The following is a 26,967-nucleotide window of genomic DNA, read 5'->3' on the forward strand; positions in this document are numbered from 1 at the left end:
CTCGTTCGACCAGAGTTCCTGGCAGAGCATTGCCATTTTTGTCACTCGATGCTCTATCGCCATCCTTGGGGAAGAATCGAATATGATGGCGTTTACTGCAAACAGTTACAGTCCATCTGATATTTGCACCTGCATCGCCGTACATCGCAATGATGGCTTTCTTCATAGGCTCAATCTCTTGAGCAAGCACATGGCTGTATTGACCCTCTGAAACACCATCGCGGAAGTAATAGATGTGTGAGGGGCCTGTCTTGTGGTTTGCGACCCAGTACTTGAATAGAACCATGAATCCACCATCAATGTTTGCTGGTGTGATCATTTCCACTCGGTGCCCATTGGTTTGAACAAAAGCAGCATAACGTGTCGCATCTGCATCCATAGACATGGTAATAGCACAAGTGGAAGCTTGAATACTACCAGGTGATGCGTGAGAAACATCAGCTCCAATAACCATTGTAGGTCGGGGGAAAGTTGGTCCTGGTTGTGCAATCTTGCAAGTCACCCCTCCGAGCTTTGCATTGACTTTCATGCAAACATTGGAGCAGTATTGAGCATTCTTCTTGAAGACCTGATTGACAGCCAGCATCTGACTGACCATACCAAAACGGCACTCCATATTCCGCTTCAAACGCTCATAGACCATAGAATCTCGGCCTGGGAGAATGAAGAAGAGGATCTGAGGTGCGCTCTTGGCGAAGGTTCCAGCCTTTTGGCGGGCGATGGAAACTGTATCAGCAAGGTCTCCATGGCCGAGGTTGACAATTGGTGGTTCTTTGGTTTCAACTCTGCCGCCGTGTGAGATATAGGTCTGAACGAATACCTTGGAAAACTCTCTGACAGTATTGTCGTCGCAAGCCTTGTTGACAACAACAAAAGCCCAAGACTTCAGAGGCTCAGTGTTCTCTTTGAAGAACTTGGTGTCCTGAATGACCCATCTACCACTTGTACCGGGGTTGATCTTCTTGCCCTTAAACTGAATTTCAGGGTTCTGAAGTAACTTTGCATTCGTGGTGGACATGTTCTGATCGATCTTGAGACCGAAGTGATTTAGGTAACGGTCAGTACCCCAATTCAGCATATTAACTCCTTGGTTGATTGATTGAATGCGCTCCTTGGGTCTGGTGACAGCGAATTTAATCATTGCAGAGGTCTGGTCCCCAGTGAGCTTGTACTGATATCTCTGATGTGGTATGAACTCGCAAGCCTCCATTGGGAAAACACCATCGCGTTCCGTCTGGATCAGAGGAAACTCTGGGTGCTGAAGCTCCACACCATACTTACGCTTGAAGTAAGCATATACGGAAATGTTTTCTTCTCTATTGGTTTGTCGATCCTTCAATGAGAATATGTAAGTCTTTGCATTGGATCCAGCCTTTCCATGTGCAGGATCGAAAGTGAATCTCTTGATTGTATGAATCCGATCTGCCTTAACAGTATCTGCCTTGGGGTGAAGCTTGACCTTGAACTTGAGCTTAGATAGCTTGCGAAGTTCCTTGAAGTCCTCGGACTGTGTCCAACTCTTTCCGTATGGAACAGATTCCAGGCGCTTTGTCATCGCACGGTAGTCGAAATTACGATTGCCTCTGCTCAACAGGTTTCGAGCAGCTTGATGAACATATTGGGCTGTCCAGAACGTCGAGTTCGCGACATCCACATTGACAGCAAGCCCAGTTCCCAGTCCAGATGAGCCTTTGGGATCGCAAAGACGAATTGATGAGTAAACACCCTTGACGGCAGTGATGACATTATCAATAGCTACCGGGTTCATTGCTTTTGGGAAAAAACTGCGCTTGATCTGGACATGTGCCTCAGATGGTCCCTGGCGCATCAAGTGATCAAGAAAGTCTAAAGTGCCGTTAGTCAACAACGCATTAATCTTCAGCAGGTCATTCACTTACTAATTGCTTCAAAGACAGAATTGTCAAATGCAATCTTGCCCGACAGGTAGTGCTCAATAACTGTCATACGGACGATCTTGGTCTGAGTGATTTTGACATAGGTAACATCAGGTTGTTTGCCCGGTCGTGGTGCGCGGCCCTTCTCAGCATCAAGATCGACCGGGAATCGAATGCTGGGAATTGAGGCACTGGTCCTATGAGAAGTTAGATAAGTTGCAAGTGTTGGGGAGTGAAGACTTACCAAGCCAGTTTGTTACCATCCCAGAGCCACGGTGCGTTTGGAACGGCTTCTCTCAATTTGTTCTGGCAGGTCTTGGATTTCCAGACAGCCATGATCTTGCCCATCTTCTCTGCTCCTGCTCCAATGGCGATCTAATGAAAATGTTAGCGACATGTGAAAAGTTTCGTATGAAGGTGAACTTACGTCATATTGGTAAATGTCCCTAGTAGGGAATTGAACGACTTTGTACTGGTTGACTCTGATGACAATGTTTTTGCCGCTCTTGTTGCCACCAGCAGGTCGTTGTGGGAGGTTGGACGAAAACTTGTAAGACACCGCATTAGTCTCTCTGTCAACTGCCGTGCCATAGTTGAATGGTTCCATGGTGAAGATTTAGAAGGCGAGAAGCCAATGAAAGTGAGCAAAGATATGTGGAAGTGAGGGATAAATAGATATGAGGATTGATATGTTTGCTATCAAGCCAAACCTGACGTCGACGAGGACGAGGACAACTGGGATGACTTGAATTGAGCTACAGCTTGCGCTGGAGAACTGATGTGTTGGTTGAAGTTTGCTGAATGAAGATATTGATGTGTTGGAAGTAGATGATGATGATTGGTGATGATGTAGTGTTGTGAAAGAGTTTGGGAGTGAGAGGAGAGAAGAGGGCTTTTTATAGACGGTGGATGCCTCACTTTCTGCCTAATCAAGAAGATCCAGGAGCACTTGCTGTGAATGGGTTCTGAGAAAGGAAGGATCCTTCCTTGAACGGAGTGAGAGGTGAAGGTAGAGGTGAAGTCGAGGTTGGATAGGTACCTCCTGGTGATGTTGAACTCCACCAGACTGACGACAACCACAGGACCCAACATCACACATGCACTTCCAAGAAGCAAAAGATATTTACATCAAATTCCAACTTGAAGTTCAATCCAAGACAGGACATCATCGTACGAAGGCTTGATTGCGAGATATGCTTGAAACGACAACGCGGATGAGCATGGAAAAATGAATTGGGTATCGGGAAGACAGAACACAGGACACAGAAGTCCGAATGCAAAGTTCAAATTCCAAAACTCAGAATTCGAACTCAGAATTCAGAGTCCAGCAGCCGGATGTCATAATGCACAACGCAGGATTCCGCATTCAAAAGGCAGAATACAACAACCGCAGAACATAGAACCCAGAAGCCAGAATTCAGAACGCAAAACGACAACATTAAGGAGGAAGGGAGAATGAAATCAACAAAAGACTTACCCCTTCTCCTGCAGCATATGCGGCTCCTGGCAAATCTACACGCCTATTCGTAATCCAGCTACTTGGGCCTGCTTGAAGACGTGCAGGGTCGTATCCCATTCCTTGTGGGAACGGGTTCACTCGCTGTTGTCCGTGAGGGCCAGATTCGGGTCCAGGGCTGAAGACTCTGAGCGGCTGACCTTGGGAAGGGCCAGGACTGAACACTCTGGGTGGACCTTGGGAAGGGCCAGGGCTAAACACACGCGGCGGTTGACCTGAAGGACCAGAACTTGAGCCCGGCCGACTACCTGGTTGACCAGAAGGAGGAGGACTGAACAGTCTGGGTGGTTGACCTGGCGGACCCTGGCCCTGACGACCTCCAGCTGGATTCTGCTGGCCCCGCGGAGGATCCATAGGACCATCAGACTTTCCGTAAGAATTGAACGACGGTGCTTGACTGAATCCCATATGGTGGCCAGGGTGCTGACCATTGAAGTTGTAGTTTCCCGGAGGAGGGCCGTTATGAAAATTTCCGCCTTGGTTTGGATATTGATTGCCTTGATTCGACTGATTGTTGTTGTTGAACTGGCCGTTGTTATTGGAACCACCCCATGCATTCTGCATGGGCTGGCGATGAAACTGAAACCCTCCAGCCATGATGGGCAGTCCTGTAGCAACGATTAGCTCTGGTCGATCTGACGCGGGTTGCACAGGGCTGCAAAATAAGATCTTGCCTTGTTCTGGTCCCGCAGTACACATTTGGAGAAGGAGAGCTGGTTGTACTTACACCTTACCAAACGCGTCGGATGATGAGTTCTCGCTGGTCGAGTGCCACGAGACACCGAATAGTAGGTAGTGATATATATCCACACGAACTGACGAGACCCTGTATTGAATATCAGCTCATACCACTCCTCGAAGCGTGTGTTGGGGATAGCTTCAGTGTCAATCATCGAAGTCTCAATTTGCTCGACCGAATCCGCCAAACAAGGAAAGTAAACAAAGAACCACAACAACACGGCCTTCGATATCACCAATTGGACGCCGAACAGTTCATGATACTGGGAATCAGAGACTTACCGATATCTTTTGATGAGGCTGTAGATCGCTGTTGTTGGTCGATGAGATCGATCAATATGGGAGGAAAACGTAGGATGAGAGAGCGGGGAGGGAAGAAAGAGGAGTCAGACGTCCGTCGAGGTTGAGCAATGGAAAGGGAGAATTTCCGCTTAGTCAAACCCCCCTTGTCGCTTCCAGTTGTGTGCAGTAGAAATGGAAAGAGGGGGACTGGTGAAGGTGAGGTTGGGAAGGAGCGGGCTGGCTCCCCAGTAGCCGGCGTGGTCGCATAGCAACACCTCTTCCGAGCGTTAGACTCTGAGAAGTCAGCCTCGTGAGACACCTGGCGAGCTGAGGATATACATGCAAGCTCCCAAATAGTAATCATATTGTCTTGTTTACCAAGGTAGGTACTCTAACAAATAAAATTTTCAATTGCGGTGCGTGGATCTGTATATGGTCCAATCCACACACTCCCGTCAAGTTTCAAAGACAACCAAAACACGCACTAGTTTTTCGAGAGCCAGCCTGATAGCAGTTAGCTGTAACAAATTCACCAAAGAGCCTCGCACTCTAACTCAAAGACAGGTAGTTTGCTATGGGAAATAATGGTAAGATTCAAGATCGGTTGATGCTGCCACATCAGAAGGGGACCACGTACAGAACTGACAGATACACCACACCTGTGACCAACAATGATAAAGATATACATAGCACCTCAATCATTCCAAGTCCAAGACCTGCCCCGAGCTTAGCTGTCCATTGACAGTGTTTGCCACTGTTTGCTCATTGCTCACCCATATTCGCTTACCTACGAGTGAAAAGAAAGATAAGGAAAAAAGATGAAGTAGCAAACCGGACATTCGCAGATGCCTCAAGCGCCTCTTGTGGCATCTATCTTCGTGCTTCTCATGGTCTTTCCTGCCCTACAATACACCATAACGCCAATTAAATCCCCTCTAGAGATAAACGTCGCCGTTTTGAACCTATCGCAAGCGTCAAAGTAGCTCACCCTCTCCCTCTTCTTCTCCAGTTCCCTCCTCGCTATCCCAGTCAAGGTTGTCTGCAGCAGCTTCAGCAGCTCGTTGCACTTCTGCCAGCCCACTAAGCTCAGTCACATATTTTGGTTCTGTGAGCGCGCGTTTGACAAACTCCCACCCCTGACGCTTGTATTCGTTAACGATCTTAGGGGAACATCCAGAACAACAGTCATATGACTGCCCGCTGATGATCTTGTTCTGGAACGTGGATAGAAAGCCACGAATTTGATGTGGAACAATACCAAGAGGATGCTCTGGTGGATCTCTTTCGTATGAAATAGACGCGGTCTCATTGTTGGTAATAGCAACTGGTGCTGGGGCCTGTGCGCCAAGCGGGTGCTGAAGAAGGGAAACCAGTACTTCTACAAGTAGATTTGAAGCCATAGCAGCAACTCCCGGTCGAGTCACGGTACATTGCTGATCCAAGGTCTGATCTTTGACAGACTGGAAAATAGTTAGCTCTTAAAGACAAATTGAGAGAAATAACTCACATCTGCTGGTGCCACAACATCGTTACAAAAATAGCATCCCAGGGCAGCAGGTCCACCGTCTGCAGCAGTAACACCATGTCTCATCACCACATAAGTATCAAAACCCAAAGCCGCATTCATCACAATCTTCCCAGCCGCTTTGCCCATGACTGTAGGAAGCCATCGACTCTCCCGTGTATCCATCAGCAGAAAAATAGCATCGTGATCATTGACAAGCTTTTCCAGCGTCTCAAAGTCAAGTCGGGTATTTTGTTCATCTTCAATTGGGTGACCTAGCATAGGCACACCCAGGACGTGCCCAGTACTATCAACATTAGGGTAAATCTCTTGAAGTGCCTCTGCTGCACGATATGCCTTTTTGGCACCACCGTTAATGCAGTCTTTGTGGTCGAATAGTGGTTGACGGACCGGATTCGAATATGAAACGTTTGCATTGTCGACAAACGTGATTTTCCGCACTCCCCAAGCCATCAGAGCCCGAGAGACATACGAACCGAGAGTTCCCGCACCAAGAAGAAGGCACTTTGTTTCTTTGATCTTTTCCAGATTCAGATCAGGGGCAATTCGCCACTTCATGAGCTTCAGGTTCAAGTCAACAGCCTGATCTGCAAGCTGGGTAGGGTCCATGTATTGTGCGAGACTAGTGACCTTCGGGCTCAGCTTGCTAAGACTATTGCGCTCCCAACCAGTGACGCGGGGCATCTCGTTCGATTGTATATCTCCAGGCTGGGTTTCCAGGAGAAATACACGACTTCGCGCTTCGTGCCGCTTAGAGTGAGTGTCTCGATAACTTAGAATTTGGACCTTGTCGAGCTTAAATCGTCGTTTGATGAGCACCAAAAAGTTTCTCAGCATCCATCCAGGATGGTCCGGATACGTTGAAGGATCAACGAACACGACATACTGATCTTCTTTTGGGACTCCACGAAAGAACCCGCTTTCAAACTGTCGTAAAGATCCAATAACCCACCTATAGCTTAAGCCAGATCCTGGGGTTCCTGGGGTTGGTGGTCGTTCCTCTCCACCAGAGCTGAGTGGGACTTTCTTTGCAAGAAAGAAACCATGCTCTCTTTGGTCAGTGCCATACCTCCAGGTCCCCACCTCTTCTACAAGATCGCTAGTGTCTTGACCGTTGAGCTGCTCCGGTTGCTCTGAGGCCATTTTCCACACAGGATCAGAGTGAAGTGCAGGAAATGCAAACCAGTAAGTAAATGTGTATTTTTTCAGATTTGCAAAAGACAGAATCGTAAAAGAAGACAAAAGAGAGGGTATAGAGTATATCGTGCCATCGTTAATCGCGTCCCATATCTAGGGAAGTCAGTAAAAATAGTTCGTTTTCTAGTTGAGAGGGCAACATACCTGCTTAGCAGCAGTATGAAGTATTACTGTTTTATCACAGTTCTTAAAGTCCTCGATCGTGTTTACGTTTTTGATCTTGCCTTCAGCTCGTACATGATTAGGTGGAACACTGACACGTTAGCTTGTGTATAGAGAGGGTCTCAAGATATTACATACTCATCACTGGTGAGGGCGTTTCCAAGGACCCTCATTCGGACACTTGAATCTGGATCCGTTACACGAGGCTCATAGAGACCGAGGACGGTCCGCGCTGAGTCGTCAAGCTTGTCATGATCTATCTTGGACTGTGATAAAGCAGAGTAAAAGGGAAGCTCAATCTCCGAGTTGAAAGGGGCGAATTTCAACGCCATGACACGAAGCTTTGTTGCAGTGTTTGCACTGAGGAAAGTGTAGATGAGTGGGTTGGCGGGGTATATAGGTAATCTTTAGGTTCAGAGCAAGGGTAGCTGGCTGGCTTTTATGTCTATTCGTCAGATGAATAAACAGCCGTCAAGGAAGTGAATATTACAGCTAAGTGCTTGTTGCAGAGGAGGTGTAACATGTAGCTCGTGAACAAAGTCTCATCAAAAACAATCATGCGTCTTTTCTGATGAATGCCATGGCCTGGAGGCAACACTCACGTGGACGATTGCTCAGGCAGAACGGAAGGAGGTTGACTCGGCAAAATCCCGGCATCCTGCTAACTGCAGGGCAACGCGACTTGCAGGGGATGACACGCGACTTTAGTGAGAGGAAATGCCCGTACCCGTACTAGAACACCTCAAGGTTTGTGTCAATAAAAACACTCATCCTCCTTACGACATCTAACTTGGACTACAGCACACGTATAGACGACTTTTCAAAATGCTGGTTGGACTTTGTGGCGGCATATGTTCTGGGAAGCGCACAGTAGCCAAGTACCTCGAGGAACATCACGGCTTCACACCTCTATATCTTAGCCAACAAGGTGCAGTGGATGAATTAGCCTCGGCCACGCAGAATGGCATTGACAAGGGAGAATCAGATACAGAGGACAGCAAGGTGTCGCTAAGAACTATCCCACGATATGATCGCAGTTCCGCGAACCACAGCTTCGACAATCCAGAAGACCTTCTCGATTTTGTCACCAAACGTTGGAGGGAGCGCTGGGTTACAACCGATATCCACACCGAATCGATTCTCGACAAACTTTTACGGCGCCCTTTCTTCATACTAGTAAGCGTTGATGCGCCGGTTAGCGTACGGTGGAAGCGGTGTCAGGAACAGCTTCGAAAGTCTGGATCATCTGCTGAAAACCTCTCCCTCGAAGACTTCCTTATCAAATCGGACGAACATCTCTACAATCCGGAATTCGGTCTTCTCCCTCTGATATCTCGAGCCACTATACGACTACTGAACACTTCGAGCAATTTGGCACATCTATATGCGACTCTTGGGAAGCTTGACCTGACGAACGAAGACCGATTGAGACCAAGCTGGGATCAGTACTTTATGCAACTGGCATCTTTGGCCGCGCAGAGAAGTAACTGTATGAAGCGTCGGGTTGGATGTGTGCTTGTCAGAGAAAAAAGAGTCGTCAGCACTGGGTATAATGGTACGCCTAGAGGTCTCAAGAATTGCGGAGAGGGTGGTTGTCCCAGATGCAACGAAGGGCAAGGCTCCGGATTTGGTCTCGGCACATGCTTGTGTCTCCACGCAGAGGAGAATGCTCTTCTAGAAGCAGGCAGAGAGCGGATTAGAGAGGGTGCCATCTTGTACTGTGACACATGTCCGTGCTTGACTTGCAGTATCAAAATAGCTCAAGTCGGCATAAGTGAAGTTGTTTACAGTCAAGGTTATAGTATGGATGGAGAGACAGCAGATGTCTTTAAACAAGCCGGTGTACGGTTAAGACAGTTCATACCGGTAAGTCAATCCTCGCTACTTGTTTTCGAATGCTCATCTGGTGTGTTATAGCCGGCTAATGGCTTGATACATCTGGAGAAGCCATCATTGTACTAGCACTACACACATTTGGAACGAGGGAGTTAGTTTAGGCGAAGCATGTTGATACCCCAGGCAGAAATCAGTAAGTCTTCGTCTTCAATGGAGATTATTTGAAAGCTCTAGGGCCCTGCTCAGCCTTATGTCAAACCAACGATTGGGACAGACCTCCAAGTGTCATATTCTCCTCGATAAAGTCACACCCAGACTTTTCACCCTAAATCTCTGCGTTGCGAGATAAGTCGTACTCCCTCACAATGTATACGACTCACCACTGCACAAAAGTATGTATTTGTAATACTCCTGGAGATTAAGTGGAAACTGTGCCTATGTCCGACGCCAAGCGATTTGACACCATCCCAAGACTCGAATGGAGGCAGGATGTGCATTAAGAATCTACAAGAAGTTGGCTTAATTCCCTATATCCGTGGATTTATGGGATACAGGTGGATCTCGATAGCCTCACGGGTATCTTTTATTCTGCTCAAAGAGCTCAAAACCCCAATAGTCTTAAATTGACCACCATTCTACCAACGTTGTCTCAATTCTAAGTTATCATTCATTTTACAACAGCCTCACCTTACTTTAAGAGACAGCTTCAATCAAATCTCAAGACCCAATATTCAGAAAAGAGAAACACAACTCTTACACCCATCAAAACTCATAACCTCCATCAACCCTCGCCATCGACCATGCCTCCCCAATCCATCCTCATTCTAGGCCTCGGCGAACTAGCCACCTCAATCCTCACCTCCCTCATCCCCCTCAAACCCACAACAACAACCCTCACAGTCCTCATCCGTCCCACAACCTTCACATCCCCCTCCCCCCTCAAATCCCACCAACTCACCTCTCTCTCATCCCTCGGCGTCACTTTCCTCCCCGCCGACATCCTAACCCTCACCCCCAAAGACCTAACCACCCTCTTCACCCCCTACACCCTCATCATCTCCGCCCTAGGCTTCGCCTCTCCCTCCTCCGCCCTCCAAACAAAAATCACCCGAGCCGTCCTCGCAGCCAAAGTCCCGCGGTATATCCCCTGGCAATTCGGCGTCGACTACGACATTATCGGTCGTGGGTCGGGACAGCCTGTGTGGGATGAACAACTGGACGTGCGTGATCTTCTGCGCGCCGAGGGGCATGAGACGAAATGGACGATTATAAGTACGGGACTTTTCACTAGTTTTTTATTCGAGCCCTCGTTCGGGATTGTAGGTGTAGAAGGAGGGAAGATAGTGGTGCGCGCGTTAGGGGGATGGGAGAATAGGGTTACGGTTACGAGTCCGGGGGATATAGGACGGATTACTGCGGAGGTGGTGTTGGGGGAGTGGGAAGAGGGAAGTAGGATTTTGTTTACGGCTGGTGATACGGTGTCGTATTCGCGGCTCGCTCAGGCTTTGGAAGAGAAGCTAGGGGTGGAGGTTGGACGGGTGTTGTGGGATGTGGAGTTCTTGGAAAGGGAGTTGAGAGATGATCCGGATGATAATATGAAGAGGTATAGAGTGGCGTTTGCGAAGGGACGGGGGGTGAGTTGGGATAAGGAGAGGAGTTTTAATGTGGAGAAGGGGCTTGAGGTTGTGGATGTGGAGGATTTTGTGGAGAGGAATATGGAGAGGATTAGGCAGGGTGAAGAATTGAGTGAGAAATGGAAATGAACATGTGAGGTAGGATGGTAATTTGAATCTTTTATTTTTGGCCGGGCTAAAGGTCATATGCTATCCTCAAACTGTCTAACCAAAAGTCCTTCTTTCCCAAGGAAATCTTTAACATCTTTCACAGTATACTCTCCTCGGTGGAACATCCCAGCTCCTAGCGCGGCATCCGTCTTGGTCTTCGCGAACACCTCTCCAAAATGACCTGGGTTTCCAGCTCCGCTAGAAGCTATCACCGGGATTTTGATCGCATTCTTGACTTGGTTTATGAGTTCTAGATCGAAACCACTGTTCGTTCCATCTTTGTCAATACAATTCAGCAGAATTTCCCCACAGCCCATTGCTTCGACAGCTTGTGTGAGCTCAACCACATCCATATCTCGCGTTTCTCGACCACCTTTGATAGTACATGCGTACCAACAGTATTTCTCTCGATTTGGACCAGGCGTCGTGGTGGGTATCGCGTTGTGTTTTGTTTCTGATGAATCGGCGACGTATACTCGTTTTGGGTCGACGCTTACTACCACGGCTTGATTTCCATAAGCTTGAGATATCTGCTCAATCGCCGTCTTTCCCGAAAGCTTCTTGCCGGCAGCATAATATTCTTCAGCTGCTGTAACGGCGTCTGAACCTATCGACACTTTATCCGCTCCGCTTTTGAAGTACATAGTTGCGATTTCGAGAGCTGAGACTTTCGTACCATCAGTATCTGTCGTGTCCCTGATCCCGCCACCTATTGTCAGGGGAACGAAAACAGTTTTCGATGTTTGCCGCAGAATTTCCAGCATCGGTAAATCTGCTATGGGACAGTCCCTAAAACTTGTGATGTTAAGAAACGTCACTTCATCTGCACCTTGTTCATAGTATTTCCTCGCCATTTCCACTGGCTTTCCCAAATTCCTAACGTTTCCGCCATCCGTCTTTTCCCTCACATCATATTGGTCACCCTTTGTCACGACCAAATCGCCCTGGTCGTTTGTCCGCACATCTAAGCATGCAATCACCCTTCTTGTCAATCCCTCTTCCATAGCTTCCAACCCAGCTATACCACTTTCTTTCTCGCCATCCAGGAAAGCTTTTAGAACCCGCAGTCCCGCAGCACCACTTTTCTCTGGATGAAACTGCGTCGCGAGGACGTTATCTTTTGCAACGGCACCCACAAACTCCTCGTCTCCATATCGAGCTGTCGCGACTGAACATCCCTGCGCCTCCAGCTCGCCCTTTTTGTACGGTACTTTATAGCTGTGAACGTAGTAATATTTCGAACTAGGTAGCAGCCCATAGACCTTCTTATCTGTCGTATTCGCAGAGTTCCAACCTATGTGAGGTACAGATTTCGAGGAGTCATCGAAACGATCGAGACGTCCTTTTATAACACCGAGCCCAGAAACGGAGGGAGCTTCCGACGATCCTTCAAATAATGCTTGTAGTCCGACGCAAATTCCCATGAACGGTTTTCCAGAGTCAATGTGTTTTCGAATCGCGGGTAGGTAATTGGCTTCGGCGAATTGGGTCATGCAATGGCCGAAATGACCTACTCCCGGGAGTATGAGTTTCTAAGTAAAAGCAAGATTAGATTGAACATATAGAAGAACCAGACGTGAATTGGTACATCGAAGCAAGAAAATGGCTTCAATATCCCATATACATGGAATAGTACTCACATCCGCTTTCTCAACATCTTCTGGTGACTTTATCCATTCCACCGTGTATCCCACCTTCTCAATTGCATTGACTAAACTCCGCACATTCCCAGCGACGTAATCAAGTAAGTAAACTTTTGGCATAATTGAAGAATGAGAATACCTCCTCAATAAATACAATTTCGTTTCCGTAAACGTCTCAAATTATCTCTTAGGTGGAGTGAGTCAAGCTTGGAGGGACAAAACAACAGTACCCCGCTAAAATTCTCGATTCTGCCGGACGGGCCGAGCCCGGAGATGGAGGGGCATACACCGCTTTCAATTTGCTTGGCAGCTCTTGTCATGGGAGGATCAAGGTCACAGGATATTGAAAAACCAAACGATTGACGTCGCCATTTTACAACATATAAAATGTACCCTATTACATTTCAGACGCTCACAATTTCGAACTCCCACCCTTCTTTTCCTCCTCCTGTTTGATCCCCCACTCAATCAACCTCTTCTTCCTCATCTCGACGCCAGCTCTCGGACTTCTCCCATCCACATACCCCATAAACTCATGCGTACTAAAGCCCATCAGCGCGAGCAACCTCTTCGGGATTTGGTCCAGATCCTCCCATCCCGTCGCAACAGTAAAGTTCTCATACGGACGAATCCACGGTTGACAGTACTGCACTGTCAAAGATCTACGACGACCGTTGCTGGTGTTCTCGCCGCCGCTGTGCCAGAGCGTGTTGAGGAAGTAGACTACGGAGCCGGCAGGCATGATGGCGGAGATCATTGCGTCGCGGTTTGGTTCTTGGTGGTCGTCCCAGAGATGGGAACCAGGGATTAAGGTGGTGGCGCCGTTTGTTGCGGTGAAATCGTCGAGGGATACCATTGTGCCCTGGAAGGTCAGTGATCATCTAACGAAGGTAGGTTGCTACTTACAATACCCATCAACGGTCTCGGACGAGGTAGCGGTATGAGCCCGTCATCAGTATGAATCCCCTGTGGTTTCTCTCCCGGCCCAATATCCACGGTATGAAAACTACTCAACAGGTAACTCGGCTGCAAGAAGTAATCATTCAATTTCAAAATCGTATCATGTATCGGGAAACAGTCGAAAGCTCGACTCTTATCAGGCAACGAATATACCCGTTTAGTTTGAAACCCTTCGAAAGCATTCCGACCGCCTTTGGAAGCTGGTCCTGATACCGATGCTTCAAGGCGCTCCAATTCAGCGTTGGCGTTGTCAACTTCCGTCTTTGTGAAAATTGATGGGAGGATCACGTAGCCGTGCTCCAGGACATGATCTATCTGCTTGGCTACTGATGGATCTTTCTTTCCTGGGAGGAACGTTGTGCCCTTTCCTATTTGCATGCGCGTGTTCAAGTTCGCGCGGTTCATAAAGGCTGGCTGTTGATGGGATGTCTGCGTTTTGGTGTTAACAGTGCTTTTTGGCGACCCCTGGATGACTACTTACCATATCGAATGCAATTTATACATTAATCTGTCGAAGAAATAATGAGTTTAAACAGAAGTCGTCTCAAAAGAAACTAGGCGTGTTCTTGCCGACGTTCACTTCCCACGGATATACGATGCTACGTAGCCTATGTTAAGTAGAGATCTCACACAGTCAGCACTAGACACCGGCTCTCCGGATATCTACCGCAGGTAATAATACTCGACAAGATGGTTTAACTTTGCGATCTCTCTTGATTGTGCGGGGGTACGAGTACGACTGTACGTGCCATGTTGAGTCGCTGTACGATGTCGGTTATGCATCGTCCCCTCCTTGGAGGAAGCCGAGGCTCCTGTCCCGCAGTACTTAGGTACATACTCATTGGATACTGGAAGTGACTTGTACTCCCAACACCTTTCTATCAATCAAACGAACATGAGCTCACCGATACAGTTACCACTAAGACGTGAGTTTCCCAGCCAGGAATCCTTAGAGAAGTCGGGATGTGGTTGACGCTAGAGAATGCCCAATATCTTGCCCGACGATGTATCACCCGAGAAGCTTCCCATCTTTGACGTTCCACATGAGATTCTCGGTTTTAGAACTGCCATTGTCTTATGTACTCTATATACTTATTTTCAATATCCCCCGCTGAAAATGCATCTCAAAACACACTGGGTATATCGCTTTTACCATCCAAACAACCATTCCACATCCTGAACATCCTCACGCCACAAAACACATCCAACACAACACAACGCCCAACCCCAATCCCGCAACCCTAGCCCTCTCAGCACCCGAAGCTGCCGTCGTCGTCGCAGCTGCAACAACCCCCGTCGTACTAATCGGCAAATTCGACTCCGTGGTCGGTTTAGGCGGCGGTATACCCGTAATCGTCGGCAACCCGCTCAATCGAAACGGCACCACGCTCTCGGGCGGTCCCTGCGAGAAAACCGGACCCGTAGGCGTTAAATCGTCATTCAGACTTCTCGTTCTGGTAGCGCTGCTGGAAGGGGTGTATCGTCTACTCGTGGATAAGGTAGGTCTTCTAGTTTCAGCACCCCAGACGATTGTAGAAACGCAGAAGGCTTGATATAGTGATTTGGAGGTGGTGTATGTGGATGTGTCGCCTGCGCTTGTTGTGGTGATGATGCTGGTTGAGTACATGTATTTGGATATGAGTGTTGTGGTTTGTCTGGGGTAGACTGGTGAGGTCACTGTATAGGTTTTTGAAGCATCGTCTGTTGTGGTTATGATGGTGCTTGTTTTTGCCTTGAGGAATGTTTCTTTTGGAACTGGATCTCCTGGAAGTATGCCGCAGTGGTATTTGGCAGCGCCACTGGTTACTTGTCAATACTGGATTGCCTGTATTTCTTGGAGATACATACACGTCGTCGAAGCAAAAATTGTCCAATTCGAGGCTCAAATCATCAAGTTCATCAGGGCTACAGCTTGGATTGATGCGGCACGTATCGCTTGCGAGAGAGACTCCGTTGTTGTAGCCACCATAGTCATTCGGTAGACTAAATGATGTGCATGCACATGTTGGGTCCAGAATATCGTCTGAGTCAACGCAACCTGCTTGGACAACTGCATCTGTGAAGCATTGTCTCTGTGGGAAGTTAGCTTCTGTGATTTCCTTTTATGTACACGAATAGTTTAAAAACTTACTGCACATTCTGGTATTGTTCCAATATCCAGATTAAGCTGAGCAAGAGCTGCAGTGGCCGAGAATAACAGAGCCGCCAAAAACTTCATTATAAGCAAAGTTCCTTATTAAATCTTGCTCAAAATATGTAACGATTGACGACTGAGTTATACATAAAAAGTCAACGGCAAAGACGGATGGTTTTCATACTTCCCCATGATGTAGTAATTTCCTACGCCGCAACTAGTCAAGAGTCGTTCGTCAAAGTCGCAGTCTAAAGATCGACAACAGGAGACCCCTGAAGAAACCTGACATTTGTGTGGTCCATTCTGAATGCCAAGCAAGATTTTCTACTATAAATTCTCCTTTTAGAGCGCAGCAAGGCGGAGCCTCCAGGCACCCGATCGTGAGTTACAAGTTTGGCGAGTGCGCAAGGTGTTTGAGAAAATAAGCACAGGTCAATGATGAAATCTCACCATGAAGCACTATTACATGAGCATTCAAATATAAATTTTGTCTCAAAGCTATTAAGACTTAGAATTGATTTAATCGCGAAGCAGAAAACTTACTATTTTCATGTATGGAAAAACAACGACCTTCTTTCTAGACGTCGTTCCAATAGCTCATCGCCCGGCTCACAACAATACGATCGTCCTCCCAAGTCAAGGTATCCAGCACCTTGCCCTCATCTACCCATACAGTATCAAAGTCTTCATCCTCCATCTGTGTATCCTGCGTCTTCGTTTCCGTAGAGTCTACGTGAGCCAAGTACCAGAAAATAATCTTTAGCTTTCCACCGCTAGGCCGCTGAGATACCGCAAATGGCTCCGTCGTAGCTTGCCTATGCTCAATAGCTTCTCCGGTAGAACCGCTCGTCGCAAGCGTAGGAAACTTATGAGGTAAAAGCTTGCACTTATAGCCACTTTCTTCGAATGTCTCACGGAGTGCTGTCATCTGAATATCTTCGCCAATATCCTTGCGTCCTTTGGGGAGTAAATACTCGCCATTCTTGCGCCACAATAAGATAAGTACTTTGCGAGCTGCAAGGTCCAGGGTGACGGTACCGCAACTGATGACAAATTGGTCAGAGAAGTGTGTAGATCGTGTAGTTGTCATGATGATGGTTTGTTACAACAATCGTCGTCCTCGAAAGTAGTAATAGAGAGAGGGTTACTGCCTTTCGATCCGTACTTGTTGTCTCCGACTACTGAAGGGTGTAAATAACTACTAAGTTGTTGGTTAAACACGATCTGGCCTGCAAGACATCACTGTGACTCACTTCCAGGAGAAAATATGGAAAGCCACATACATGTGCGCGTGACTGAATCTTGTGAAAGGCATATTGCTAAACGCGAAAGAAAGTATCGGAGAAGAGAAGCTGGAAAGTCACAAACGTTTGGACAATCGCTCTCAGCTCCGATGTGCTTCGTGGCTTCAATCAGGACCGAAACATGAAGAACAAAATATAGACGCACTCATCACTTACAGATCGAATTGAAAGCGAAGGGCTTGCATTTGGCGCTATAACGCTTCAAATGAGAGCACTCTTAACATACAGACCGTAGACCAAGACGTGGGGATCCGAACGGAACGCAGACGAGGATAGACGACTTTGTCCTGGCAGTTGTAATGAGTTGGATATTATCAATCCCCAGGGCCGGCAGTATTCTAAAGAAGATGGAGAAACATGTCAACGCTACAGTCTCTCACGAACTTGACTTCAATAACGTAAAATGACATGACATAGCTGACACCAGACGAGCAAGTCCAACCTCGCGGCAATAACGATACTGTAAAATTCAAGAAGCATCCGATGTTGCCTGAAAGAAATATATCTTCAAACGGCCTGCTGGCATGAGACTGGAATGGGCGTTCAGCGCATGAAAAGGCACAGAACTGGTCCAACATCATAGATTTTCTTACTTGAGCTGTGATTCGCAGTACCTGGTTGTCATTAGTATTATGGGATGAGCAAGGAGGGATGTTACCTACCTACTTTGCTTGTGGGAGAACCCACTGGTCAGGAGTAGTGAAGAAAGAGCGTTCTTCTGGAAATCGCGACAAATGTCGACGCGGCTTCAGTTACCTCAGACCCGTCGCGACTCGTCACCTACTCGGCCTGCTGTACAACGATCGCAAACTCCGTTGATGTGGTATGCAATAGGCTGACAATAATGTCTTTGGCGTTGCCCAGCAGTATTCTGAGTTCAGGACCACCCCCAAAACAGGGAGACACTGCCGGCTTGTCCCTTAAATCCGCGCCTCCGACCCTCCGCACCATGCCGTCGCAGCACCACAGACTTCATTTCACAACAAAGAGTAATCAGAGCCACCATTTCATGGGCCATATAAGACGCAGGCTGCAGCCATTTTGCTATACAACCCCAATTAACTTCACTTACCATCTTCCAGCTATCTAGATACCATGCATCTCGTTCTAACCGGCGCAACAGGCCTCGTAGGCTCCGGCGTCCTCCAGCATATGATAAACGCCAGCTCAGTATCGCAAGTCTCAATCCTCTCTCGCCGCCCTGTCCCCCAAGCAGACGGCTGCGCAAAATGCAATGTCATAATCCACAAAGACTTCACCAACTACTCGAACGAGCTAATGGCACAACTAAAGGACGTGGACGGCGTCGTCTGGGCCCAAGGAATCTCACAAACGAAAGTTGGGAAAGAGTATGTCCCCCCAAACTCCCCATCCATATACAGTACTAACAGAAATCAGGGAATACTTCTCAATAACCAACACCTACCCACTCACATTCGCCAAAGCCCTCTCCAAATCCACCGCCCCAAAACCAGTAAACTTCATCTACGTCTCCGGCGAAGGCGCCACCACAAGCCCCTCCTTCATGACCTCCCTCTTCGGCCGCGTAAAAGGGCAGACGGAAGCCGAACTCCTTGCGCTCTCAAAGACCGCAGAATACGCGAATCTCAGACCATATAGTGTGCGGCCTGCGGGTGTAGATCCGACGTTGCATACTGAGATTCATGAGTTCATGCCGAAGAAGACGGGGATTGAGGGCGCGGTCATAAGTATGTTTCCGCTGTTTAGAATGGTGTCGCCGGGGTTGATTAGTCCGACGAGGGAGTTGGGAGCGTTTTTGACGGGACTCGCGGAGGGGGATGGGGGGGGTGAGGGAGGGGAAGGGGGTCGATGGGGAGGGGAGGACTATTAATAATGCGGCGTTTAGGAGGATGGTTGGGTTGTAGGGTGATGGATGGATCTTTTGATGTTGTATTTGGTGTAGGCGCTGGAATGTTATATCTGGATTGGTTGGAGTAATGGATGGTGACTATGTATTCTAAATGAGAATGTAATTTACAGGCAAAATTATTCTTGCAACAAGACTGGCTACGAAAAGGAAGATATCGTGAGGAAGATACTGTGAGGAAGATACCGTGAGAATCGTGGTTCCTCATTCCACATTTGACCGTTAGACCAAATGCATTTTCAACCTTGGAAATACTAAGACCCAATGATGGTCCATATACATAACCTCTGTCCAAACAAAACCCCTCTCCTGGGTCTAAAGATGACTTAGCTTTACAAAGAATACCTAGGTAACTTGATCCACATGGTTAATTTAAGCTACCAAAGACCGTTATTTAAGATACCAAGAAGCTTATTCTCCGTCTAGACTCGACCAAGTACGCAAGGCTTGTCCTAAAGCGAGCGACATCAGACGGCAGAGACGCATACTCAATATCCCCTAAAGCTTGGGCCGTCTAGGGAAGAAGAAGTCAAGGTCTTGCTCCTAACGAGCAGACCAGCAAAGGACAAGTAGGAAGGCAAGTCACTCACACCATCACATTTGCACAAAAGAAGACATTATAAGTTTAAAGGTTGATCTGAGTTACATCTGTATGTATCTTCCACCCAGTATATCAATCCAATCTATCCCCCATCCCCCCAAAAAACAAATCTAAAACAATCTTTCTACCATAAACTTCATATATACATGTCTCTTTTCCATATCATATCAACTCCCCCTAAACAGTCAATAAACAACACCCTAACATAACAAACAACCACAAAAGATGAAAACCGGACGAGTCCAGCCATGAAATAGAAATTAAGTATGTATAAAAACGCCAATCTCATGTTGGTATCAACGCACATCGGTGACGATGTATAAAAATGCAAGATGGTTTAAAGTAAAAGAGCCAAGGTAAGGAAATAATAAATGTGAATGAAAGCAAGAATCGCTAAAGGCGCTGGATGCATCGTAAAAAGGGTCATGTGATGGTTGACGGCCGTAAGGAGTGCGTTGAATTGCTGCAAATGCTGCTTGCTGACATCAGAGATGTCGTAAATTTGTGTTGTATTAGAATATAAGTTGGTATCTTAGACGATCTGTGGGCGTTTGTAGACTGTAGATGGTAGACCTTCGTACACGGTGGACGGAAGACTTTGGTAGACGGCGCTGTTGAGCGTGACTTCAGCTGCTGAAGCGAGTTTCTCTTCTGGCTGCGCGACTTCGATTTGCTCGCCGCCCATACGGTTCATCTCGTCTTCGACGTCGGCGAGGAGAGCGTAGACGTCGTTGTCGGCGTAGATCTTAATGCTCTCAACGCTCATGCGAGTCGTGCGACGGACGGGAAACGTCTCGGTGCTGACCTTGACGACCTCAGCGAGACGTTGAGGGGATTGGGATTTAACAGGTGAACGCGGTGGTGAGTGGGCTTTGGTGGGTGAGCGTGGTGGTGTGTACTCGCCTGTAGTAAGTGTTGAAGGCTGGAGGATCAGAGCGGCAGCGACGTGTTCGAGGAGCTTTTGACGGACGCGAGTGCGTCTGTTCTCTGCGTGCTCGAGCTTGGTGACCCAGTCGTCGATGGAGGAGTCGAGTTCTGAGAGCGCTTCTTCTTGCTTGAGGATGGATTCGTGCGAGAAGCGGGCGACGCGGGGAGAGCGCAGGAAGGAACAGATGCGGTCGTGAAGGTTGCGACGGCCGGAGCGGAGGGAGCGGTGGGTGGCGGTGAGGTATTCACAGCGTTCGTCGAGAGACCGGAGTTCCTTTGGACATTGTTAGTATGAGTTATGATGGGATGGTGGAAGAACATACTCTTGAGAGGTTGTCGACGTCCTTTGAGGAGAGGACGTCGAAGCGAGAGGCTTGACCAAACGCTTGTTTGCGGAGAGCTTCAATCTCGGACATTGGCATTACTGAAGCTGCGTTGCTTGCACGGATACCTTGAGGCAATGTTGCGAAAGCCTTTTGCTCTTCGGTTGGGCTTGATCTGCTAGCTGTACGACTCCGGGTGGTTGTAGTTCCAGTTGGTTGCTTTACGGGACTGCCATCTGGACGCTTCTTTGGTCGACCTCTGTCCATGATGGATGTTTCTGACTCCCCTCTTCTGTGTCCACTGACTTTATCACCCTTCTTGAGATGTCCTGGATGGGAGGATTCAGACTGTCCACGGGTATGGGAGACCTGTGGGCTTGCGACAGAGCTGGAAGGAGTAGGTGAAGCCCACTGCTTTGGCGACCTTTGAGAGTCTGGGGTCCAAACAGGTGTAGCACCAATTGAAGATGCAACTGTAGATATTGAGAGGCTTGTAGTTGAGGCAGATCCAGGAGTAAAAGGTGAGAATCGCCCAAAAGGAGAATGTTCCTTCATCCTGGCTGACTTTGGTGGAACATCTGGTGGTGTACTTTCAGAACGTTGTCTGAATCTTTGTGAAATGTACTGAGGCTGAGCGCTACTTCCTGGGGGAATGACCAGTGGAGCTAAGCATTTTGGTGATAGCGGTCGTCGACTGGGTGAAGCGGATGCTGTTCTTGTTGGGTTAGATGGCTCACTGCTTCCATCCAATAGATCCAACTCCAATATCTCGTCCAGGATAGGTTCAGAAATACACGAAACCATGCTCTCGCCAAACATATGCTGCTTCCAACTGTTACCTGGTGCGCTGATTGATCGCTCGTGAAGTGCAGGTCGGCCAGGAATAGTGGCTGTAATATGTTAGTACTTGACTTCTCTGATATCAGTGTATCACTCACGAGAATCCATGGCAACCTCCTGAACTGTTGTCATCGGGCCAAGTTCTGGAACCGATACTTTACGTCTTCGAACAAGCGATTGCTCCTTCGGCTTTGGATCCTTGGACTTCGACCTCAAAGCACTACCGAGTGTAGATCTTTCATTCTCCCCACTCGCCTTTTCTCCTGCCTTGGACGCTTGGCTAGCGGTATCCGGGCTTTTTCGACCTGCAGACCCAATTGATAACTTCTCTCTCGATGGAAATAAATGTAATCTTCGTGTCTCCGATGGTTGATGCATCCTCCAAACGTGTTTTTCCTTTTCCTCTGGGCATGGACCATCGGAAGGCTACATCTCTGTTAGATTTCTCAATCGCAAGATATAGTTGGTAAACTGACTGCTTCGTAAGATGGTGCCGGTGAGACCTCTCTCGCAATATAGTTATTTAGTCCAACACTGTTGGGAAGGTCGGCGTCGACCATGAAATCGGCGATATGGGCCATTATTGCTGTTTGGTCGAGGTATCCTGCTCGATCACAACAACGTTGATAGAACTGTACAATTGGAAAATAACCTTCACACTCGGACACGGAAAAGTAAAAATAGCAATGCCAGATCGACTTGACCTCAATGCACTGCGGCAAAAAACTATAATTTTTGGATGAGAGCAGGCGGAGGATATACTTATGGGTTGACTGACACTTGGACCGACCCCAGGATTCCGTAGCGGTTTCTTTTTATTAAGCAGCTCCCTGTTCACATAAGGAGCATAGCGACAAGGAATACTAGCCTCCGAGTCCAGCGATGGTGCCGGATGAGCAGGAGAGCTCACGACCCTGGCTGACGGGGCCCCTTGGGGGAAACATGAACGCTGTGGCGTTTGAGACCAGGCAGAGAGGGGGGTTCGCTTAAGAGCAGAGGGAATCGCAAGGGGAAACAACGCACAGCCGACAAGTTTGGAGAAACGGGAGCTTCCCTTGTCGAAGAATGAAACCGCTTAAGCTTAACCCGCGAATAGCACACCATGGCCCAGCTGGTAGGGGTCCTAGAGGGCTTGCTCAGTCGAGGCCTGATCCAAAATGCACTCTGTCGTCGAACCGTGCACGTTGAACTGGTCCGTAGTGCCTCTTCACGAGCCACTGCAGTACTGTGCCCTCTCTTGCGCTGGCGAATCTGTTCAGGCTCGGGGCAGTAAATCGCACTGTACTCGTACTTCGTACTGTATTCGTAGCTTGGATGACAGGCACTGTACCTGTTCTTCTTGAAGAGCCCAGCCCAGATCTCTACAGTGTGCTGGGAGGTCCCAATCACTGAGCAATAGGGGCACTGTTGCATGAATAACTCACGATTCATTCATTTCAATGAAGATCAAGTCCATCGAGTCCGGAGACAATCGGCAACTGTTTGGTTCCGTGTTGTGCTGTGTTTGAGTCTCGAGTAATGAGAAAAGCAGATTGCTTCTTGATGCCTCGTTGATCATCTTTTCAGTCCGAGTGCGGAATTCAAGTGGCAATAACGATATGCTCGCGGCTTGACCATGATTGGCTTGTTGCCTGTATTTCATATGGTCTGATTATTGCACAGACGTTGAATTTGGTTTGTGACCTGACCTGCGCTCAGTGCGCTGTGAGAGAAGCTGTGGGGCATGCTGGTCGAGAGAGCATTTCCAAGAAGAGTTTTCTTACTCCATGCGACTCCGAACTCAACCGACCAGACAGCTAAGCTTTGCAAATAAGGAAACAAAAAATTGGCATTTCTCAAAAAACGATGCATCGTTCAATGATTTTCATTAAGATCATCAAGAGGTTACCACAGCAATCAACTGCACTTTCTCTAGCTGCTCGGCGCTGAAGGAGATATCTCCTAAACGTCTAAAGCCATGCGTTGCGCTTGAGATATGTCTTGCGGAACATTGTTTAGCTCTATGCCCGTCGGACTCGTGCCTCATCGTGCTTTGGTGCTTCATCGTGCTTCAATGAAGCCACGAAGTCGGGATGTTCGGTATCTAACGTTCATTTTGTTTATACGAACGTGCTTCGTGGGTATTCACCATATCTCAGCACGCATTCTGACTCGTAGATATTAGGATGTGCACTGATAGTCTTGAAAACCACGAAAAAGAGCCGTTTTAGCTGTTCACGAAGTACTCGATGTTCGAATACAGTTCAGCTAGAACCACCAGTTCCAGCTAGAACTCCAGCACGTCCACCTAAAATAGACTCCGACGCTTGTGTCTGTGAGCCCAAACAGAGATCCAGTCTTGACCCCTCATTAATATCCGTTCAAGACTCCAGGCTTTAGCAAGAACTCTGCAATTGCTATTCTCTCACAATGACAACATTAATACTTGAAAATTCCTAGAATATACTCCTATATCACAGCAGAGCACCCACTACAATTTCAATGCCGAATTCCAGGCATCGGAGATATCTTGAAGTCTGGAATCTCGAATCCTGGAAAGACGCACCTCGAAAGGAGGGGCAACAAAGCAGCTCGCTTCGGAGGCTTCAGCCATGCCCTTGTGGACGGAGCAAGCCAACTCAATCGAGACTTCAACGCCGCTCTCGTCTGTGCGTCAGCAGGGCCTGAGAAAACGCTGTGATGCAAACAGGCGAAGGACCTCAAACGGTGATAGTGTCAAGAACCCGATGGCCTTGCTGTACGGAGTACACTTCCTCCTGGCCCGCGTATTTTCAGAACTCCTCTCACGATTCAGGCCCGATTTTGTTTCTGTTTGGAAGGCTTCCTACTTGTAAACCTCCGTACGTTATCTCTAACAGCTCGGAACGCAGTGTCATCTTCGGTCCTCTACTTTTGGATGTGGTAATCCATATTGTGGTGTTCTTTGTGCGATTCTCCAGCATCCTGGGCCTGGTAAAAGATCTGTTGCAAGCTCAGGGCTGTCTGCGGATAGATCACAGCACTCGCACGAATGCCCCTGGGAGTTTTTAGGCTTCGCTGAGGAGCCGATCTCTAAATGTCCAAACGTGCTTGTGTATCAAATGGTAAATCCTCATCATCATGAATTATTACCGATGGGAGCAAGAAATAGCGTACAACCTAATCGACGACGTACGTGCCCAACATACTTTCTAGTCCATCGAGAAACCTAAAATGTACGATTCGTTCGATGTGTATGCGTCTTTCACACGTTATTCCGGAGAGCTACTCGCAAGGCTCAATTAGAGTTGTAATTAGAATTGAGCAATCGCAGACGAGTTCCGCAAGCTAAAGAGTCAGGACCAAAACTTGGTCCAAACAGCACTTTCTGAACAGCACTATCTCGAGATCATCGATCGGGCCGCTGTCTAACAATTTAACAAAGCTTTACGGAATGCTGATCTTGGGCCGTGAGAGAGATTGGTCCCGTGGTCTTTAAAGATAACTGAATTGGTCGGTTCGTCTTGAAACGATATTCAGGGTCCATATCAAAAACACGACCGCTTGTTGCAATTGATAAGAAACAACTCGTGAACCACCATGACTCTCCAATTGAACGTTTCAACAACTGCCGGTGGTCGGTACTACGATTTTTGAATCCCACTAGAATCTGGTGGGGCTCTTCTTTTCCAGCTGCTGGAGTTCCATTATCTTCATGCAAAGAACCCTCGACTCTCATCACTATCACCGAGATACCAGCTCGCTACAACAACGACAAGGAAACTTGGTGGAAAGGACCGAATGATCAATTGTCAAAACTCAAGCAAGAACTTTAGGACAACAATAAATCCATGACCAAATTAATTGCTACTAGAATTTTGATATGGGCCGGTGGTCTTTAACTGTATCACTACCATTGACACACTCAATCGTCTGCATCATCTAATCCGATCATTCTTCACATCACCACCACAACATCACGAGACGACCATTTACACTTTTCCATGACTCTTTAACCTCCGATTCACATAAACCCTCTGCTATTACCCGTCACATTAGGGTTCTCATCTCGCACAGATCTTTACCACAGCAACATCTCGCTGCAAGCTGCAAGTGCCTGCATTACTGGAAGCAAGACTTCTCTTCCGGTCACGTCGCGCACTGTTCTCTCCCCGACAACGATGCCGTATTGCAACGCAGAGTCGCAGACACATCCCGCCGTGGTACAATTGACAAAGATCCTTCCTATCTCTGCTATCTGACGATTATCACTGTCAAAGCTCCATCTGTCAAAACCCTCTTTTGGACATCATCCAGGCAACTCGTCGATGCGGCAACAGATTATGGCGGAGTAAAAGAGGTCTGACCTGAAAACTTCTGTCATTCGCACGTCGAAACAATCGGGCATTTTAGAAATTTAATAGCCAACGGTTTCTGCAGGTCCGGACATGTATGGCCCTTCAATTAAACAATAGTCCGATATTGCGGGGTCATTCTCTGTGATGCCAGTAACAAGTTGTATACTATTATTGTACTCGAGTGCGAGTAATGATGACCAGTATACTCGATGTCTAACCTCACATTTCGGCGCCCTACCTCGAGTTTCAAGCTTCTAGACACGTGGGCGTCCTACTCAAAAGTATATTTGTGCTTGACATATCAAATCCTGCACCCCTCATGACGGTTTCGTAGTTTAGTAGGTATGTCGAGTCGGTCGCCGTTCGGGTCGCTGTGCTGGTCTCAGAATAGGCCACAGTCAGCAGACTACGGCTTCTATTGTTCCAAAACGTGGAACTCCCGTGGCATCATTTAGAGTTTGAGCCGGCTCAACCTGCTCGAAACATTTGTAGGATCGTCGCTATCACGACTCAGCTATCTAATCGTGGATCTGGGGTTTTTGAGTTTATGTTGATTCAACGTCGGCAGTCTGAGATGGGAGGTGGCATTTGAGTTTTGTGGCATTGTTTCTCGCTTAAATCAGGGAGTATCTTGTCAAGCTCACTGACGACGAGAGTTACTGAGAAGGACTGGAAGATATGAGTGGAAAACCTGACTTGATTAATACGGCATCAAATTCTGCAAGATCTAGTTCTTCCAAGCTTGATGTCATTTGGAGGGAGTAGCCAGGTTGCCATCAGAAATTGAGACATTAACTTCAAATTTCAAAATCACAAACTCATTATTAACAGCTTGACCTATCACTACGACATCTCAAGAAGACCCAGTTACTGTGAAGACCCTGAAAAATGATGATGCCTGATAATAACAAATTCCAGCAGATCATAAACCTTACAGCATAATGTTTCGCTTTGCTGAATCTCCGTCATGAAGTTTCAGAATCCCAAAGTCTCGATTTTCAGCAGATCAGTATATGATCGATCACAGGGTTAGGACTGACTTCATCTCACAACGTGGTCTGATATGAAGCTGTGATTTCTGATATACTGTTCTAAC

The 26,967-nt window shown here is 47.6% G+C and overlaps 10 protein-coding genes across 10 annotated transcripts in view; 3 read left to right on the plus strand and 7 right to left on the minus strand.

The window, feature by feature from the left end:
• Positions 1 to 2,502, minus strand: part of GLAREA_11029 (Ribonuclease H-like protein) — a gene marked incomplete at both ends in the record, with an annotated part of 4,564 nt that extends 2,062 nt beyond the window's left edge. Inside the window, 4 exons of the mRNA XM_008079218.1 lie at positions 46 to 1,845; positions 1,899 to 2,092; positions 2,140 to 2,270; positions 2,323 to 2,502. Coding sequence (XP_008077409.1) covers positions 46 to 1,845; positions 1,899 to 2,092; positions 2,140 to 2,270; positions 2,323 to 2,502 — 2,305 coding nt within the window. The remainder of the gene's footprint in view (positions 1 to 45; positions 1,846 to 1,898; positions 2,093 to 2,139; positions 2,271 to 2,322) is intronic.
• An 831-nt stretch (positions 2,503 to 3,333) lies between these two features.
• Positions 3,334 to 4,008, minus strand: GLAREA_11030 (uncharacterized protein; the record flags this gene model as incomplete). Its single annotated transcript, XM_008079219.1, has 1 exon — positions 3,334 to 4,008. The coding sequence occupies one exon, from the start codon at positions 4,006 to 4,008 to the stop codon at positions 3,334 to 3,336; it is 675 nt and encodes a 224-aa protein (XP_008077410.1).
• Positions 4,009 to 4,915: 907 nt separating this feature from the next.
• GLAREA_11031 (Activating enzyme of the ubiquitin-like protein) lies at positions 4,916 to 7,647 on the minus strand (the record flags this gene model as incomplete). Its single annotated transcript, XM_008079220.1, has 5 exons — positions 4,916 to 4,935; positions 5,420 to 5,891; positions 5,939 to 7,246; positions 7,298 to 7,406; positions 7,454 to 7,647. 5 exons carry the CDS (start codon positions 7,645 to 7,647, stop codon positions 4,916 to 4,918), a joined length of 2,103 nt encoding a protein of 700 aa, XP_008077411.1.
• Positions 7,648 to 8,140: 493 nt separating this feature from the next.
• Positions 8,141 to 9,277, plus strand: GLAREA_11032 (Cytidine deaminase-like protein; the record flags this gene model as incomplete). Its single annotated transcript, XM_008079221.1, has 2 exons — positions 8,141 to 9,181; positions 9,233 to 9,277. The coding sequence occupies 2 exons, from the start codon at positions 8,141 to 8,143 to the stop codon at positions 9,275 to 9,277; spliced, it is 1,086 nt and encodes a 361-aa protein (XP_008077412.1).
• A 674-nt stretch (positions 9,278 to 9,951) lies between these two features.
• On the plus strand, positions 9,952 to 10,914 carry GLAREA_11033 (NAD(P)-binding Rossmann-fold containing protein; the record flags this gene model as incomplete). The annotated part of the gene is made up of 1 exon (XM_008079222.1): positions 9,952 to 10,914. One exon carries the CDS (start codon positions 9,952 to 9,954, stop codon positions 10,912 to 10,914), a length of 963 nt encoding a protein of 320 aa, XP_008077413.1.
• Positions 10,915 to 10,967: 53 nt separating this feature from the next.
• Positions 10,968 to 12,698, minus strand: GLAREA_11034 (Ribulose-phosphate binding barrel; the record flags this gene model as incomplete). Its single annotated transcript, XM_008079223.1, has 2 exons — positions 10,968 to 12,467; positions 12,576 to 12,698. 2 exons carry the CDS (start codon positions 12,696 to 12,698, stop codon positions 10,968 to 10,970), a joined length of 1,623 nt encoding a protein of 540 aa, XP_008077414.1.
• Positions 12,699 to 12,990: 292 nt separating this feature from the next.
• Positions 12,991 to 13,943, minus strand: GLAREA_11035 (Clavaminate synthase-like protein; the record flags this gene model as incomplete). The annotated part of the gene is made up of 2 exons (XM_008079224.1): positions 12,991 to 13,440; positions 13,485 to 13,943. 2 exons carry the CDS (start codon positions 13,941 to 13,943, stop codon positions 12,991 to 12,993), a joined length of 909 nt encoding a protein of 302 aa, XP_008077415.1.
• A 781-nt stretch (positions 13,944 to 14,724) lies between these two features.
• Positions 14,725 to 16,762, minus strand: GLAREA_11036 (Nudix; the record flags this gene model as incomplete). Its single annotated transcript, XM_008079225.1, has 4 exons — positions 14,725 to 15,337; positions 15,387 to 15,610; positions 15,670 to 15,750; positions 16,286 to 16,762. The coding sequence occupies 4 exons, from the start codon at positions 16,760 to 16,762 to the stop codon at positions 14,725 to 14,727; spliced, it is 1,395 nt and encodes a 464-aa protein (XP_008077416.1).
• Positions 16,763 to 18,071: 1,309 nt separating this feature from the next.
• Positions 18,072 to 18,828, plus strand: GLAREA_11037 (NAD(P)-binding Rossmann-fold containing protein; the record flags this gene model as incomplete). Its single annotated transcript, XM_008079226.1, has 2 exons — positions 18,072 to 18,325; positions 18,375 to 18,828. The coding sequence occupies 2 exons, from the start codon at positions 18,072 to 18,074 to the stop codon at positions 18,826 to 18,828; spliced, it is 708 nt and encodes a 235-aa protein (XP_008077417.1).
• Positions 18,829 to 19,997: 1,169 nt separating this feature from the next.
• On the minus strand, positions 19,998 to 22,136 carry GLAREA_11038 (uncharacterized protein; the record flags this gene model as incomplete). Its single annotated transcript, XM_008079227.1, has 4 exons — positions 19,998 to 20,666; positions 20,716 to 21,605; positions 21,654 to 21,981; positions 22,032 to 22,136. 4 exons carry the CDS (start codon positions 22,134 to 22,136, stop codon positions 19,998 to 20,000), a joined length of 1,992 nt encoding a protein of 663 aa, XP_008077418.1.
• Between the last annotated feature and the right edge of the window lie 4,831 nt (positions 22,137 to 26,967).

The sequence above is a fragment of the Glarea lozoyensis genome (assembly GCF_000409485.1).
Source record: "Glarea lozoyensis ATCC 20868 chromosome Unknown GLAREA11, whole genome shotgun sequence".
In the NCBI taxonomy this organism is placed as follows: domain Eukaryota; kingdom Fungi; phylum Ascomycota; class Leotiomycetes; order Helotiales; family Helotiaceae; genus Glarea; species Glarea lozoyensis.